Source organism: Lampris incognitus, chromosome 17, assembly GCF_029633865.1.
Source record: "Lampris incognitus isolate fLamInc1 chromosome 17, fLamInc1.hap2, whole genome shotgun sequence".
Taxonomy (NCBI): domain Eukaryota; kingdom Metazoa; phylum Chordata; class Actinopteri; order Lampriformes; family Lampridae; genus Lampris; species Lampris incognitus.
In genome coordinates this window covers 41,998,019-42,016,255 of record NC_079227.1, presented here as the reverse complement: position 1 = coordinate 42,016,255, position 18,237 = coordinate 41,998,019, and the positions used below count along the sequence as shown (strand labels likewise).

The window sequence follows — 18,237 nt, the reverse complement described above, 5'->3', positions numbered from 1 at the left end:
ACAAGTCCTTTTCTCCTTCCTTAGTGTCTAACCTTTCATACAACTCACCATACGCCTTTTCCTTTACCTTTGCCACCTCTCTCTTCACTTTATGCTGTATCTCCTTGTACTCCTGTCTACTTTCTTCATCTCTCTGACTATCCCACTTCTTCTTTACCAACCTCTTCCTCTGTATAATTTGCTGTACTTCCTCATTCCACCACCAAGTCTCCTTGTCTTCCTTCCTCTGTCCTGATGACACACCAAGTACCTTCCTAGCTGTCTCCCTCACTATTTCTGCAGTGGTTGTCCAGCCACCCGGCAACTCTTCACTACCACCCAGTAGCTGTCTTACCTCCTCCCTGAACTCCACACAACAGTCTTCCTTCTTCAACTTCCACCATTTGATCTTCGGCTCTGCCTTCGCTCGCTTCCTTTTCTTGGTCTCCAAAGTCATCCTACAGACCACCACCCGATGCTGCCTAGCTACGTTCTCCCCTGTCACCACCTTGGAGTCTCCAACCCCTTTCAGATCATGCCTCCTACATAAGATATAGTCCACCTGTGTGCACTTTCCTCCACTGTCTTGTACGTCCCCGTGTGTGTTTCTGTCTGTCCGTCTGTCTGTCCCCCCCCCCCCCCCCCTCTCTCTCTCTCTCTCTCTCTCTCTCTCTCTCTCTCTCTCTCTCTCTCTCTCGGAGCAGAGTGGAAGTGCTAGTGAGGACAGAGTAGCAGCATGTTGCTTCGGTATAAACTTTTCTAAAACGAGCTTTTTCTTTCTATCCGTCTTGTCCTTTTTCATGTGCTTTTTTGTTGTCTTTTAGTTAGTTAGTTGGGTTTTTTTTCGGTGACAGGTCTGAGTGGAGTTGTTTTTTTTTTCTGCCGGTAGCGGTGCTACCACCCTCAGCGGGGTACTATGGCCGCTGTGGGAGGTGGAGGGGCAGCGTTTGGAAAGTTGACACGCCGGCACGTGATTAAAGTGACTCCGGTGGTCACGTGCTTGGTGGAGGAGCGCTGCCTCGCGGTAGGCGAGCATGTGGGATATGGAACCATACAATCAGCATCCAGAATGAACAGTGCTGCGGTCATGTTTATCGATAGTGGTGATAAAGCCAAGCAGGAGGTGGACAGCGGTGTGGTGATGGAGGACACGTTGACTCCCGTTCTGCCCCGGGTTAATCCTGCCACGAGACTCACCACTTCTAATGCTCCCCCGTTCATGAGTAATGCCGCTTTAGAGAAGGAGCTTGCAAAATATGGACAGCTAGTGTCCCCGATAAAAAGGGTTTCTTCCGGTTGCAAGTCTCCTCACTTGAGACTCGTTGTGTCCCATAGGAGACGAGGCTTCATGATTCTGAGAGATAATGCGGAGGATTTGGATCTGAAGCTGAAGTTCAGGATCGACGGTTTTGACTACATTGTATTTGTACATCCGGCATGATGAGATGTTTTGGCTGTGGGTCGGAGGGGCATTTCATAAGGTCTTGTCCCGACAGGAGTGAGGGAGGGTCTGATTCTCAAGGGCCGCCTTCGTCCCCCGATGCCGCCATGAGCGGCGCATCCCCGGCTGAAGACGGCGCTGCTGAGTCGGCACAGGGCAGACGGGAGGCCGGGGAGCGAGGGGCAGGAGAAATAGACCGGGTGGTGCAACAGAAAGAGACCGAGGCTGGAGAACACAAGGGAAACGGATAGACTGAGCAGGCAGGAGAGGAAGGTGGGCAGGTTGAGCAGGTTAACAAAGGTGATCATGATGGGAATGTGACAGAGCTTGAACAGGTGGAAGCTGATGGTCAGGATGAGCAGGTCGGGGAGGATGAACAGAATAAAAAAAGAGAACGAGAACAGAGAGAACATATAGCAAATTGGCTGGGCAAGACATGAATTGTGGTCGGAAGAAGCAAATACAACAGACTGCTATTAGAGGAGAAGAGTCTGCACTGAGGAAGAGGAAGAGATGCTATTGGATGATGAAATAAAAAAAGTCTTTTAAAGGAAGCCCACAGAGGGTAGACAGGACAATTTAAAAGCAAAGAGGGTTTCAATAGGTAAAAAAAGTCATCTTCATCTGAGGAGGACACAGGAGAAAGTGTGTATGAGTTAGTTTCCACTCAGGTGGACACTGAAGGGAGCTATTGCTTTTCTTACAGATCACCAAGGGTTTGAGGGCGGTCAAGGTGGAAAATTACTTTCCAGACTTGCAGCTTATTGTTGACTCCGTCAAACGTTTTATGAAAAACACAGGAGATTTGGAGGTAAACACATGTACTGACCGGGAAATCTGTAGACTGAGAAAACTTGTAGGGAAAGTAAAACGACAACTCAGTGATGATGTTTAAGATGAGTTTAGTTGATGAGGGTGTTGCACTGGGTGATCTTCCTCTTACTGCTTGCTGGAGGAGCCACTGATTCGTGGAACCAGGCTGGTTGCCCACGACTGGTCCTCTCCAGGATTTCCCCAGAAACTGGTTTCCACCACGACCATCACCCTACAGCGCATAGTGCCTGCAGCAGGATTGGGACTCAACAACACCGAGGCCATAGCTCGGCTGCTCAACCTGAGGTCTACATGCCGCACGAGACTTTTTTACAGCTACGAAGTAAAAACCTTTCTGAAGGAGAGCTGATAATGATGAGGGCCTACGAAAGGGGAGCAGAGCGCTCACACCCCAGAACTTGGGGTGGTAGTGTGCTTAGTGGGAGTTGGTGAAGATCTGGTTTTATTTTTATTTTAGTTATTTGTTATGTACATTGTGTAAACACTACATCCATTGCACGTTGTCCATCTTGGGAAAGAGATCCTCCTCTGTTGCTCTCCCTGAGGGTTCTTCCTAGATTTTCTCCCTGTTAAAGGAGTGTTTTAGGGAGTTGTTCCTCATTTGATGCAAGGGTCTAAGGACAGGATGTTGTGTTGCTGCAAACCCCCTGAGGTGAATTTGTGTTTGTTATGTTGGGCTATTTTATTTTGAAATTCTGTTTTTACAAATACTGGTTTAGACTACACAATGGTCTGTTTCCCCACCCTGAAACAGGTTTTTTTTGTTTTTTTGTATGGGCTGGATGATAAAGAAATGATTGTGTTTGAGTATCAGCTGTTGGAATATAATGTCTTCTGAATAAATTTACCTTTTTAAAATCAAATCTCTCTTTCTGTCTCTCTCTGTCTCTGCCTCTCTGTCTGTATCTCTCTCTCGCCTTACTCCTCACCTTACTGATCCCTCAGTATGTCTTGTCTGAGGTTGTAAACTCTCTGACAGCATGTTCATGAACTTTGTAGGATAAGTGGCCCAGGTACTTTAACTTAACTTATTGTTCAAAATGGAGAACATAGTTTTATTCATAAAGAATCTACTACTACTACTACTACTACTACTACTTTCGGCTGCTCCCGTTAGGGGGCGCCACAGCGGATCATCCGTTTCCATGTCTTCCTGTCCTCTGCATCTTCCTCTTTTCACACCAGCCACCTGCATGTCCTCCCTCACCACATCCATAAACCTCCTCTTTGGCCTTCCTCTTCTCCTCTTCCCTGGCAGCTCCATATTCAGCATCCTTCTCCCAATATACCCAGCATCTCTCCTCCACACATGTCCAAACCATCTCACTCTCACCTCTCTTGATTTGTCTCCAAACCGTCCAACCTGAGCTGTTCCTCTAATATACTCGTTCTTAATCCTGTCGTCCTTCGTTACTCCCAGTGAAAATCTTAGCATCTTCATCTCTGCCACCTCCACCTCCAGCTCCGCCTCCTGTCTTTTCATCAGTGCCACTGTCTCCAAACCATACAACCATACCATCTTGCAAACCTTCCCTTTAACTCTTGCTGGTAACCTGTTGCAAAGGACTCCTGACTCTCTTCTCCACCCACTCCACCCTGCCTGCACTCTCTTCTTCACCTGTCTTCTGCACTCCCCGTTACTTTGGACAGTTGACCCCAAGTATTTAAACTCACACGCCTTCGTCACCTCCACTCCTTGCATCCTCACCATTCTGCTGTCCTCCCTCTCATTCATGCATAGGCATTCCGTCTTGCTCCTACTGACTTTCATTCCTCTTCTCTCCAGTGGATACCTCCACCTCTCCAGGCTCTCCTCCACCTGCACCCTACTCTCGCTACAGATCACAATGTCATCCGCAAACATCATCGTCCATGGAGACTCCTGCCTGATCTTGTCCATCAACCTGTCCATCACCACTGCAAACAAGAAAGGGCTCAGAGCCGATCCTTGATGTAATCCCACCTCCACCTTGAACCCATCTGTCATTCCAACCACACACCTCACTACTGCCACACCACCCTCATACATATCCTGCACCACTCCTACATACTTCTCTGCAGCTCCCGACTTATTCTTTATTCAGGAAGAATGATAAAAGTAATCATCCAAGCCTTGATGATTGGTGGTGACCTTTAACAGATGTTGCCATAATGATGCTGTCACAAACAGTAATTTGGGTTTTCTAGCTATGTCATGTCCCTTTTATCCCAGCATTCCACCTGCATTGGATGCGTGTCAAGAATTGGATTAAAAGGGTTGCACTGTGTCCAGGTACCCAGTTAGTTGACCCACCTCAAGATCAGGGTCAAACCCATACGTATAATGCTCGGTAACGAAGAGTCGATGTGGTTTGAACCTGCTCACTTTACTGACTTATACAGCGCACACTATTGTGACCAAGATTCAAAACAATCGTGGTGAAAGACAATAGGACAAGACCGCAGGTTAATTTGGACCCTCACTACCATTGGTTATATTTTCTTCTGCCTAAATGACTGCTTGGAATTTGTAAAACTGCAATGTTTGAGGTAGGCCTCACCTTGCAATGAAACAAGATGATGCAATTGTGTACTGCTGTGGGCTCCATTTGAAATGGCTGTGACCAAAGTTTGCATCCCTCGTTCATGACATACGTAGTCAAGTGATTTTCAAAGTCTCAGAGTGGACCTCCCTTGAGAGAACTTCCTCTCATGCCTTCCTTTCTTCTCAACTGTCAAATTCCCATGACTTGTGTAAACAAGAGGGCAAACATTAAGCCCTGCTCTCAGGGGTAAGGAGTGGCAGATGAGTTTTTCCTCCCTCCTTATATCATTCATCTGTGACTAGTGATTTTTGTAAATTCTAACGTCAAGCTCCATTTCCCCTAGCCCCTACTTTAGGGTTGCACCTCATTCAAGAACTTCCTTCCAGCAGGCTGAGTGGATTGTTGCCCTCCTGTCCCTTTTCTCCTTTCTACCTCTCTTGCCTTTTGTTCCTCCTTTTCTTATGTTGCTCCTTCTCTAGTATCTAAGTTGTTGATTTGTTTTTCTTCACTGGCCCTATGTTTTAGGCCGAACCCTTTTGGAGAAACTCTTCCTCCAGCAGGAAAAGGCAGAGCCAGAGGAGGCAGAGAGACTATGCTCCAGAATCCTGGCCATGGGTCTTCTGTTGCCCTTCACTGACTGTTTCAGAGAGCAACTGGGAGGGAGCGCCACCCAGATCAACAACGCAACAGCAGAAGCCAAATTTGATGTAAGTATTACAGATGCCACAGATCTACAGATGTACAGCCAGGTTCTATGCCATATTTTGCCTGTGGTTTATTCACATTCATTGTACTGTGGTGGCCTGTATGAGGTGGAGAATTACCCTCACAGCTAGAAAATTAAATATGAATTTATCCACCCATTAGCCAAGCCACTTATCCCAATGGGGGTTGCGGGGATGCTGGAGCCTATCCCAGCAGTCATTGGGTGGCAGGTGGGGAGACACCCTGGACAGGCCGCCAGGCCATCACCTTGCTTAATCATACATTTCATTACAAGTTTTCAGCTGAGAAAAAAAAAGTCATTTACATGGTATGCTTAGAACTGCATCCTTAGTCATGTAAACACATAGCCTGGTTGTGAGCGGTTACTGAGAGCAGTGGTCCTGCTACTCAGGAATAACAGAACACAGAATGCCTGAGGGAACTGATGAGGGCCAATCAAGTATTTAACAAAGCAGCACAATAAAGGAAATTTATCACTGATTGAACACATATCTACTTTGATTCTCAAACATAATCACATAGTTATCTTGCATATAAACATGGCTTAGGCAGTTTCATATAGATTATATATATACATTATATACTGTAATTTCATCCAAATCTTCACTTGGCCTGCCTTCTCAAAAGCAAAAATGTGTTAAAAGTATCCTTCCAAAGGTCTTCAACTTTCAACACTAAACCCTATTTTAAATGTATTTATACAGATGTCTCACCATTCATAGAACAATTGCTGCCGGGCTATGGCAGTGATCGCGCCGTTGTAAAGAGTGGGGGCTGCACTTGATAACTGTAGATGCTACGTGGCAAGAGTTATTGGGTCCTGTTGACAGCGGCTCTGAACAGCTGTTTACAACCAGAAAATACCAAAACGAGACTCGTGAAACTTGTGTTGTAGTTGATCATTCATTCATTCATCTTCAGCTGCTTCTCCAGGGTCGCGGTTGCAGCAAGCTAAGTAGGGCACCCCAGACGTCCCTCTCCCCAGCAACACCCTCTAGCTCCTCCTGGGGGATTCCAAGGCGTTCCCAGGCCAAACTGGACATGTATCCATCCAGTGAGTTCTGGGTCTACCTCAGGGTCGCCGTGCCTGGAAAACCTCCAAAGGAAGGTGCCCAGGAGGCATCCTAATCAGATGCCCGAACCACCTCAACTGGCTCCTTTCGACGCAAAGGAGCAGCGTCTCTACTCTGAGCTCCCTCCGGATGTCTGAGCTCCTCACCCTATCTCTAAGGCTGAGCCCAGACACCCTACGGAGGAAACTCATTTCAGTCGCTTGTATCCGCGATCTCACCCTTTCAGTCACTACCCAAAGCTCATGACCATAGGTGAGGGTTGGAACGAAGCTTGACTGGTAAATTGAGAGCTTTGCCTTCCGGCTCAGCTCCCTCTTCACTACAATGGTCCGGTACAACGTCCGCATTACTGCTGATGCTGCACCAATCTGCCTGTCAATCTCCTGCTCCACTTTACCTTCACTAGTTGATAATCTATTCATGTAAAATGTTTTTTTTTCTGTGAATCTCTTAGTTACACTAATATTGTTCATGTGAAGCAGACTTTTCGAGTTGGTCTTGTTGATTTTTTGAAAATGAAACACTCGTGTGAGGCGCTGGTAGAGAATAGAGGAAGAACTAGTCAGTACCCCCACAAGCAACCGGCGGGGCTTGCCGTGTGAGGGCTGTCATAGCCCGGCTTGACAAGGCACAACAGAGGAGGGGAGGTGGACAACAAATGCGGGAGAAACAACTAAATTTATTGTGTAACCAGTCTCCACTAAATACTAATAAGCTGCAAACAGTTCATCTGCCCTCCACTGGGCAACAGCGTGTGTTAAAGAGCAGGGTAACCTAATTGACAGATTTGCTTCAAAATACTTTATAAAGGTGGGAGATGTATTGCTGTTGACATGTTAAAATGTGCTGAACCATGTATAGAACTGATTTGCGGAGTTAGACCGTTTTTGGGTATTTTTCCCGTTTTCCTTTCTTGATTTTTTTTGGCCGGCTTCCTTGGTGACGTCGCCGTCTTCCTCTCGGTGCCACGCCCCCAGAGTCTGAAACCAGTGGACGCTGTAGATTTTTACACGTTTTTGAAGCTTTGTTTTATATACTTCGCAACATTTTTAATCATACAGAATTGGCTGGGTGGTTACTGATATGTTTTCCTGGGGTATGGGTATCCCAAAACACAGATTTGAGCTCAGTTACCCGCCACTTTAAAGCCTGGGAGCACAGGGCCCAGGTGATGATCCCCTGCCCCACCCACCAGGTATCTGCAAAACAGGAAGGAACAAGACAGGCTGGCAGAGAAGGGAAGGGGTCACCCCCCCCCTCCAATAAAAGGGAGTTCCCAAAGGGATGCCACAACACAACCAGAAGGTATATAATTTCCATAATATATAAAATAAATAATATTCAATACGTGATATATACACAATAAAAGGAAGTCCCCACAATACCCACACAGTCTGACCACCCTCCTCAAACTTAAACAACCGGATGCTGTAAGCACATTAGAAGGGACAGAAAGGCCCAATCCTATTTCCCCTCCTTGGCTCTACCCCTCATTTTGCATGTAGCCGTGTAGGGAAGAGTGTCCCATTTTGTTTGGGGATTGAGGGGTAGTGGTTATTATGTAGCTGGCTAATAACACTATAGTGTAAACAATTTCACACACGATGCAGGGACAACAACGCACACACGGCTGTTCATTTCCAAGCTTTACTAGGAACTCTTCTTCTGTTGGTTACAACCCAGACAACAGCAATATAGAATACAGGTGCCACCTAGTGGTCACTGGTAGAATAGCATCATCCATACATAACATCGCCTCCCAACTAAAATATGTTGTACATCAACAATGCAAAAATCACTTCCCGGAACAAAGATTAAGTGACAAAGGCGTAATGTTACTTCCCAAAAGTACATTCAAAACATTGTTATTTTCCAGTATACATTCAGAACCCGTATTAGTTTCCCAATATTTTTAAACTCAAAAGTCTCAGTCTCTTTACCACATTATCAATGTGTTTACTCAGCAGAGTAACGTGCAGGTGGTTTAGTATGTCTCACCGGATAGCGCGAGTGTCTGACAGTCTCCGCTATCTTAGTAGGTCCAGCACCAGCTGGTTCACTGGAGTGAGGTGTCTCCGTGGGCTCTAGCCACTGGAACTGGATTAGTGTTCTCATCAGTGTGAGATGCAGGGGTACCGAGGTGACGTGTAGTACCACCAGCACTACGTTGAGGTGACATAGGGAAGCTGGTAGGAAGGTGGACTGCAGAGCTGGCAGCGTCCGCATGTGCCTGCTCTGTTCGAGTCAACATCTGATCCACATGGCGTTTCCACACTCCCTGTGCTCCCACCTTGACCTCGTATGACACTGGTCCCGTTTGAGTCATTATAACTCCTTGTGTCCACTTTTCCTCCCCTTCCGGTAATCACGAACAAGGACAGACTCACCGACTGCAAAGTGTCTGGCCTTGGAGTGTTGTTGACGGCGTTGCTGCTGGGAGTCTTGAGAGCGATGAACAACCCCAGCCACACTGGGTTTGACTAAGTCCAGTCGCGTGCGTAGCATGCACCTTGTGAACAGCATAGCCGGCGGTTCCTTTGTCGTGCCATGTGGGGTGTTGCGATACGTCAACAGGAATGTGTCGAGCCGCTGTTGCACTGGTGCAGCGCCCCTGGAGGATTTGAGGGCGTGTTTGAAAGTCTGTATAAAGCGCTTGGCCAGGCCGTTCGTAGCAGGGTGATACGGTGCTGAGCGAATGTGCTTGACTCCATTGGCTTTCAGGAATGTGGCGAATTCCTCAGAACAGAACTGGGGTCCATTGTCACTTACGAGAATGTGAGGAAGGCCGTGGCGACTGAAAAGGCCCCTCAGTACTGTGATGGTCTTGCTTGCTGTGGTGCTATCCATGATTTGCACCTCGGGCCATTTAGAATGAGCATCTACTACCACAAGATACATGTGTCCTTCAAATGGACCAGCAAAGTCCATGTGAATCCTTTCCCAAGGACTGGAAGGCCACATCCATGGATGTAGAGGGGCAAGACTCGGTTCTCTCTGAATACGCTGGCATGAGTGGCAGGATTTGGCCTGGAGCTCAATCTGGGAGTCAATACCTGGCCACCAGACATACGACCGTGCCAAGCTTTTCATCCTCACTACCCCTGGGTGTGCTGTATGTAGCTTGTTGAGCACCCGGGGCCGTAGCTTGGGTGGCACTACCACTTGTGTGCCCCACATGAGGCATCCCTGTTGGATTGTGAGGTCATTTTGACGAGTCAGGAAAAGAGACAGTTCAGTATCTGTGTTTTTCGTGTTTGGAAAATGTCCAGTAGTGACCATCTCTAGTACGCAAGACAGTGTAGGGTCAGATCTAGTGTTTCGGATATCAGTGGTACTGATTGGTAGTGTGTCTAACTGTGACATGTAAAACACATCTACTGTGTCTATCTTGTCATCGTGAGTGTCCGGAAGTGGCAACCTTGACAGTCCATCTGCATTAGTATGTGCTGAAGCTTTACGATACTCTATAGTGTAATCATGTGCTGATAAGAGGAGCGCCCAGCGCTGCATGCGGGCTGCGGCCATCGACGGCGTACTCCTCACTGGACTGAGAATGGAGGTCAGCGGGCGATGGTCTGTGAGTAGAGTGAACTTGTTACCATAGAGATACTGGTGAAACTTACGTACGCCAAAGACTATCCCCGGCGCCTCTCGCTCAATCTGGGCGTAGTTTTGCTCTGCTTTGCTGAGTGTTCTTGACGCATAAGCGATAGGTTTCTCTACACCATCAGGCGTGACGTGAGAGAGTACAGCCCCTACCCCATAGGGTGAAGCGTCACAGGCTAGACGGAGGGGCAGCTCAGGGTTGTAGTGGGTTAGCACCTTCTGAGATACCATGAGCTCTTTCACTTTTCGGAACGCTGCCTCACAAGCTGTAGTCCACTGCCATTTCTTCCCTTTGTGCAGCAGTGCGTTCAGTGGTTGCAGGATGGTTGCCAGGTCTGGGATGAAACGTCCATAGCAGTTTATCATTCCGAGGAGCGAGCGTAGTTGGCTAACGTTGGTGGGCGCCGGTGCCTCCACAACAGCGCGTTCCTTCTCTGGCGACTTGTGGAGCCCGGCAGCATCGATGATATGACTTAGATACTCTACTGACTCCTGGAAAAACATGCACTTATCCTTTTTGACATGGAGACCATACTCCTCCAGTCTCGTGAGAATGTCGTCCAGGGCTTTCAGGTGGGTCTCTTCATCTGGCCCACTAACCAGAATGTCATCAAGATAACAGTGCGTGAATGGCAATCCAACGAGCACTTGATCCATAGCCTTCTGGAACAACGCTGGTGCCGACGCAATACTGAAGGGCAAGCGGTTGTAGCAGAAAAGTCCTTTTTGTGTGGAAATAGTCAGTAGCTTCCTCGACTCCTCCAGTACTTCCATCTGTAGGTATGCGTTTGACAAGTCCAGTTTACTGAAGCGTTGACCTCCAGCTAGTGATGCAAAGAGATCCTCAATGCGTGGAATAGGATACTTGTCCACACAGAGCGCTTGGTTGAGGGTGACTTTGAAATCACCACAAAGTCTCACCGTGCCATCCTTCTTGTTGACAGGAACTACGGGTGTGGCCCAGTCACTATGCTCCACTGGTGAGATCACGCCAAGGTCAGTGAGGCGGGTCAGTTCAGCCTCTACTTTGGATCTCAGAGCATAGGGCACATTGCGTGGTGGGCAGAATTTGGGTATGCTATCAGGTTTAAGAGTCACTCTCGCCTTAATGTCTTTCATTGAACCCAACCCATCCGAGAACACAGCAGAATGCCGCTTTACTACAGCATCTAAACTGTCTTTTTTTCAAGTTGTACACCATACACAGTTTTTAAGTCTTTCCAGTTAAGCTTAATAGCTCTCAGCCACTCTCTACCAAATAGTGGAGCTGCATTCACTTTTACAACATAGAATGGTAACTCAGCTGTTTGCTTATTCAGGTTTACTTTCACATTAATAACCCCTTCTGGTAACAAAGGTTCCCCTGTGTACGTCCTAAGGACTACATCAGTAGGCTGCGATGGCACCTTTTTCATTGTACTTTTATACTGTTCCCATGAAATTGAAGATACAGCAGCCCCTGTGTCTAATTCCATTTCCATTTTCTTACCATTTATTTCAGGTAACACAGATATACGTGAATATTTACCCTTACGAGACAGTGCATAACATGGCCATTCGTTATCGGTGTCAGATTTAGTCCCTTCACTTGTACTTTCATTGTCACTGGCCTCCACACAATGCACTTTCTTCTTCTTGTCTCTCCCGCTGTGTTTGGATGTGTTGCTTTTGCCTTTAAACTCCGGTTTCCCTTCTCTGTATTTCCTCTCTCTGCCATAGTCATTCTTGGGTTTACTTTTAAACATGCGACCAATGTGGCCTTTCCTGCCGCATTGATGGCAGTCTCTATCTTTATACCAACAGTCATCATCACTATGATTTGTCTTTCCACACCGCCTGCAATTGGCATGGGGTGTTTGAGAGAGAACGGCATTTACCTTTAACGAGCCGCTCAACTGTTGTGCGTCACGCGCCACTGTTTCTGCTGAAACTGCATAAGTGACCGCTTTCTGAAAGGTCAAATTGTCCTCAGTCAACAGGCGCTTCTGAACCGTTTCACTTTTCAGTCCACAAACAAACCTGTCCCGTAGTGCATCCTCTAAGTAGCCACCAAACTCACAATGCTCGGAAAGTCCTTTAAGCACAGCAACATACTGAGCCACCGACTCACCGTCCTCCTGATTCCTCTTGTGGAAAGGGAATCGCTCTGCTATCACTATCGGTTTGGGGACGAAATGTCCTTTCAACACCTTTACAATGTCACCATACGTCTTCTCCCCAGGCTTATCTGGAGCAATCAGACTGTGCAATAATCCGTAGGTCTTTGGCCCTATCACACTCAATAGAACCGGCACCTTCTTAGCATCCCTGATCTCATTAGCCAGGATATAATTCTCAAAACGCTCAATATACGTTGCCCATTGTTCACCGGATTCCTCAAATGGTTCCATACCGCCAATAATTCCCACCATGATGCGTCCTTCTGGTTCCTCTTCCCTTTTTTTCTCCGCTGCTACTGCTCATCATCAGCTAGCAAGTTCAGTCAGTTGGCTAGCACCATGCTAGCATTAGCTACAACTGCGTGGATGACTTCGTCCAAACAAGTAGAAAAATTGCCTTTTCACGGCTACTTTGGTGCCTAAAAGTTTCTACTCCACATCTCGTCGCCAATTTATATTCTGTAGCTGGCTAATAACACTATGGTGTAAACAATTTCACACACGATGCAGGGACCACAACGCACACACGGCTGTTCGTTTCCAAGCTTTACTAGAAACTCTTCTTCTGTTGGTTACAACCCAGACAACAGCAATATAGAATACATGTGCCACCTAGTGGTCACTTGTAGAATAGCATCATCCATACATAACAGTGGTCATCTAGCACACCAAATGGCCCTACAAACAGAGCGTTTTCTGATGCAGAATCAACAGAGTGGTAGAAGAAAATTACCAGAATCATTTGCAAACTGAGGCAGTGTAAGATGGAACATGGCTACCGGTGTAGAGGAAGAAGGCCAAAAATATGTATATCTTAGCAAATTATCATGCAAACATTTTAAAATCCATTGGAATATCATGGTTTCATGTAAATGCAAAGGAAAATGTAACTGGATCATTATAACGAGCACTTCAGAAAAATCACTATTCAGGAAGTCAATAGAAATTTGTGGAAATGACGATTTGTGAATGACAGTACAGTCCCGTATATGAAGGTTGAAATATAATCCAGCCACAAATGTTCTGCACTTCCCTGCTCATGTGATATCAGTGCAGGGCAGGGCAACTCTTTATTTGAAGGAGTGACATGACCTCATCACAACCATGACATCACATCTGTCATGAGCATGAAAGAGTCTTTATGAAGCTTTATGACTACAGCATACAGAAGCTATTGTTACTTCTAGTTTGTCACTTGTAACAAGTAACAATACCTACAGTGCAAGAGTCACAATACATTTGACTTGGACTAATAGTAAAGGTACTAGGTAATGGTTCAAATAAAGGAGTGTGTTAAAGGTACCAGCTGTAAATTAAACTGTTATTAAACCTACCGTATGTAGCCAAGGCATGAAAGTTGTGTATTGATCTTTAATTTGGACGTAAGAGATTAGCTATCATTATGACAAATGGCTTAAAACAATACACTGTATGTTCAAATAACACCATACTACCCACACCACCGCGGCATATCGTCTTTTGTCCCTTATTTGATAGTGTAAAAGTTGGCAACCCTAGTTGTCATTAAGTGTCATTCAGTCAGTTATGTCATTGATAATGCAAAGTTTGCATCATTTTAGATGTCTTTTTATGAGCTACAGACGCACAGGTTATATCAAATTGAGTGAACTGATCCCACTCATATTGCTACAACAGAGGCACGGTGGTCCAGTGGTTAGCACTGCTGCCTCACAACAAGAAGGTCCTGGGTTCGAACCCTAGGCCGTCCCGGGTCCTTTCTGTGTGGAGTCTGCATGTTCTCCCCGTGTCTGCATGGGTTTCCTCCGGGTGCTCCAGTTTCCTCCCACCATCAAAAAGACATGCATGTTGGGGTTAATACTCCTGACTGTGCCCCTGAGCAAGGCAATGGAAAGAAGAACTGGAGATGGTCCCTGGGTGCTGCAGCTGCCCACTGCACCTATACAGTAGGATGTCTGTGAATGTTCTCATTCATCCAGGTCATGGTTATCCAAAGGAGTTGAATCAAGTGCAACTGAACTTGGTATATATCCGTGAAGACGTTTCGCCTCTCATCTCATCCAAGGCGAAACGTCTTCACGGATATATACCAAGTCCAGTTGCACTTGATTCAGCTCCTTTGGATATACAGTAAGGTGGGTTACATGCGGATAATTCATTGTAAAAATACAACTCGTTGTAAGAATACAATGACCAAATAAAGTGGCTTTCTTCTTTAATATGTCTATTATCTAAACTATAGGCTGGGAGAAAGAGAGACCAGCCTCTGGTAGGACAGCTTAATGACTTCCAGAAGGTCAGTATAGACAACCACTGGCATACCCACTCTGCCCATGTAAACCTCAGTACTGTGAGGCCAAAGCCTCCATTTCAGTCACTGAATAGTTACGCTGATAGGAAGTAAACTTCTCTGAAATAGCGAACAGGTCTGTCAGGTCCATCCTCGCCTTACTGCAAGAAAACTGCTGTTATGGTTTCACCCTCACAACCCCCGCAGCCTACCTCTTCCGTTCCCTCTGGGCCTCCGCGACGCTGGGCTTCGCCTGAGTATCCACTCCTCAACACCAGAGCTGGGGCACATTCGCCTTCACCGGACTCAGACCCTGAGGTCCCCAGCACCTCCCAACAAGCACGGCGTGCCCTACGGCGCCTCTTGATGCCATCTACTGGCAGCACGGCTCTGCACTTCCCCGGTCACCCATTCCCTCAGCTGTGTCCCATCTGCAATCATCTCAGGTGTTCCCCATCTGCAATCCCTTCAACTCCTACAAGAAATTGGTCTTCTCTCTACTCATTGCCAGATCTTCTCATAGCATACCTCTGACCTGTTGCGCAGAGCCGGCTCGCCTGCCAACCAACCTCCTCGGACTATCACTTTGGCTTTGAAGTCAGACTACTACTTTGGCTTTGAACTCGGACTATGCCTCGATTCCCATTTGCCTTCGGACTGGTATTTTTGCTGGTACACGCACACTTACACACTTACACAACACCCAACGCCCACATATTACACAATTCACATATTACACACACTTAAGATAATGTAGACTAAGGCATAGCTAGACACATTACCGCCTGTCACTACACATCATATTCACACACCCCACAAACAAAACTACCTGAGCACCATACACATCCCGCATTTCTCTCTCCCTCATTTTTTCCCTTTACTTTGTTACTTTTCATTAAACATTACTAAAGAGTCCTTCGCCTCCCGAGTGGTCGTCTGGGTCTTCATGCACAACCCGTAACAGAAGATGTGGCCATGATGGACCCAGCCCACTCGGAGACTCAACCCGGAGGACAACAGGAGGACCTTGTGCGCCGCGCCCTCTTCACGCAAGCCCAGTCTCTCAAAACTCAGGCTGGGCAGCTCCGGCAGACCAGCCGGAGCTGGTCTGCAAGACCAGCTACAGGAGCTCTGGTCTCTTCTGGACGAGATCCGATCTTTGGTAACCCTGCAACGACAGACTATCGCCGCCAACCAGGCAGCCAGACAGACTCAGTTGGAGCAGGCTATCCAGGAGCTCTCCGCCGCTATGCTCTCTCTCAGCTGCCTCAGCCGCTGCCTCCGCTCCACTCATCGTCGTATCCACTGCCACAGCTCCCGGCCCCGCTCTCCTGCCGGCCTCGTTCCATCGGGAGCCTTTCTGACCCAATGTGCCCTGGTTTTGACCAACAACCCCTTTCCTATCACACTGACCGCTCTCACATCGCCTATCTTATGGGCTGTCTGAGGGGTTCTGCTCTCACCTGGGGTAGCTCTGAACTGGAGAGGGGAACGGCTGCTTGTGCCACGTACAGGGCTTTCACCACGGAGATGAAGAAGAAAGTCTTCGATCACGCAGTGTGGCAGAGTTCGCAGTGGACTTTAAGACCCTTGCTACGCAAAGTTGGTGGAACAACGAGGTGCTCCAGGCAGCGTTCCACAATGTGCTTAGAAAGGTTCTCAAGAATGAGCTGGTATCTCGCGTTGCACCCCATGACCTCGACTATCTCATCTTGCTCTCCATCGCCATAGACAATTGTCTCCGCGAACGTCACAGGGAGAGGGCCACAAGGTCTTCACCGTGCGGGACCACTTCCACTGTGCTTTGGCGTCACCCTCTGCTCCTGTTGGGTCAGAGGAGGAATCCATGCAGGTCAGCTGGATCTGCCTCTCTGTGGCAGAACGGGAACACCATAGGGATATCTGCTGGAGACCTGTCCTACCTGCCCAAGGACCCCAAAAAGACTAGGATCATCAGGGGATACCTGCTGAGCCGAATCTCTCATCCCCAGCCTCCTACCCACTCCACCAGGTTTGACTCCACTCTCGCCTAGCAGGGGCATACTCTCTCGGTTGGAGCTTTCATCGACTCGGGGGCCGATGAGAGTTTTATCGACAAGGAGTTTGCCCACAAAGTGGCTCTTCCCCTTGTCCCTCTGGACAATCCTATCACTGCCTTTGCCCTGGACAGTCATCCCATGGGTCCCATCACTCATCACACTCTGCCCCTCACTCTGACCATCTCTGGGAACTATGTGGAGGAGATCCGCTTCCTTATTATCCTTACCCCGACGCACCTCTCATCCCGGGATGACCCTGGCTGGAACTCCATGACCCCCATATCGCCTGGCCCTCCGGACGCATCCTTGGCTGGAGCACCTCATGCCACGCCCGCTACCTCCGGGCAGCCCGGACTCCCTCGTGTCCTGACCTCTCCTCGGCCCCCCCCCCATCTACCACGACCTTGGTGAGGTGTTCAAGGAGCGCACCTGCACCTTTCCTCCTCACCATCACTACGACTGTCCGATCGAGCTCATTCCTGGGTCACATCTCCCTGCCAGTCATCTCTACAGCCTCTCTCTTCCTGAGAAGGCAGCCATGGAGGCCTACATCGGTGAGTGTCTGGCAGAGGGGCTCATCTGGCCTTCTTCTTCCCCAGTGGCAGCGGGGTTTTTCTTTGTCAAGAAGAAGAGTGGAGAGCTCCGGCCCTACACCGATTACAGACAACTCAACAACATCACTGTAAAAAAAACAAATACCCACTCCCTCTCATGAGCTCCAACTTCGAACCCCTCATCGGGACCACCATCTTTACCAAGTTGGACCTCCGGAGAGCCTATCGCCGCGTCCATATTCGGGAGGGTGACGAGTGGAAAACGGCGTTCAAGACACCCCGAGGCCATTACGAGTACCTGGTTATGCCCTTCGGCCTCACCAACGCCCCAGAGGTCTTCCAGGCACTCATGAACGACGTCCTCCGGGACATGATCGACGTGTTCATGGTCCTGTACTTGGACGATATTGTAGTCTACTCCCGGTGGCGCACCCCCAACACGTCCGGTTGGTTCTCCAACGTCTCCTGGAGAACCGGCTCTTCGTTAAGGCAGAGAAGTGCACCTTTCATGACTCCTCGGTGGAGTTTCTCGGCCTGATTGTGGAGGGTGGAGCCACCAGACCTGACCGCCGCAAGATCCAGACCGTTGTGGATGGCCCCTGCCGATCATATGGAAGCAGCTCCTGAGCTTGCTTGGCTTCGTCAATTTCTACCAGCAGTTCGTCCGGAACTACACTCAGGTCGCTGCTCCACTCGCCTAGCTCACCTCCACTCTCCGCCCTTTCGCCTGATCCTCCGCCACCGACCATGCCTTCACCGATCTCAAGCAACGGTTCACCACGGCCCCGATCCTCCTACACCCTGACCCTGCCAGGAAGTTCACTGTGGAGGTGGACGCCTCTGACACAGGCATCGGGACCGTCTTGTCCCAGCGTTCTGTAGAGAATTAGAAGCCCACTCCTGTGCGTTCCTCTCTCGCCGCTACCTTTCTGCTGAGGCCAACTATGACATTGGCAACAGGGAGCTGCTGGCTTCCGTGGATGCCTTGGAGGAGTGGTGCCACTGGCTGGATGGTGCCGAGTACCCCGCCAT

General features: G+C 48.3%; 1 protein-coding gene across 1 annotated transcript in view; it reads left to right on the top strand.

Moving 5' to 3' along the window:
- fmn2b (formin 2b) overlaps positions 1–18,237 on the top strand; it is a 174,414-nt gene that overhangs the window by 19,771 nt on the left and 136,406 nt on the right. The window contains exon 4 of the mRNA XM_056296803.1: positions 5,305–5,486. Coding sequence (XP_056152778.1) covers positions 5,305–5,486 — 182 coding nt within the window. The remainder of the gene's footprint in view (positions 1–5,304; positions 5,487–18,237) is intronic.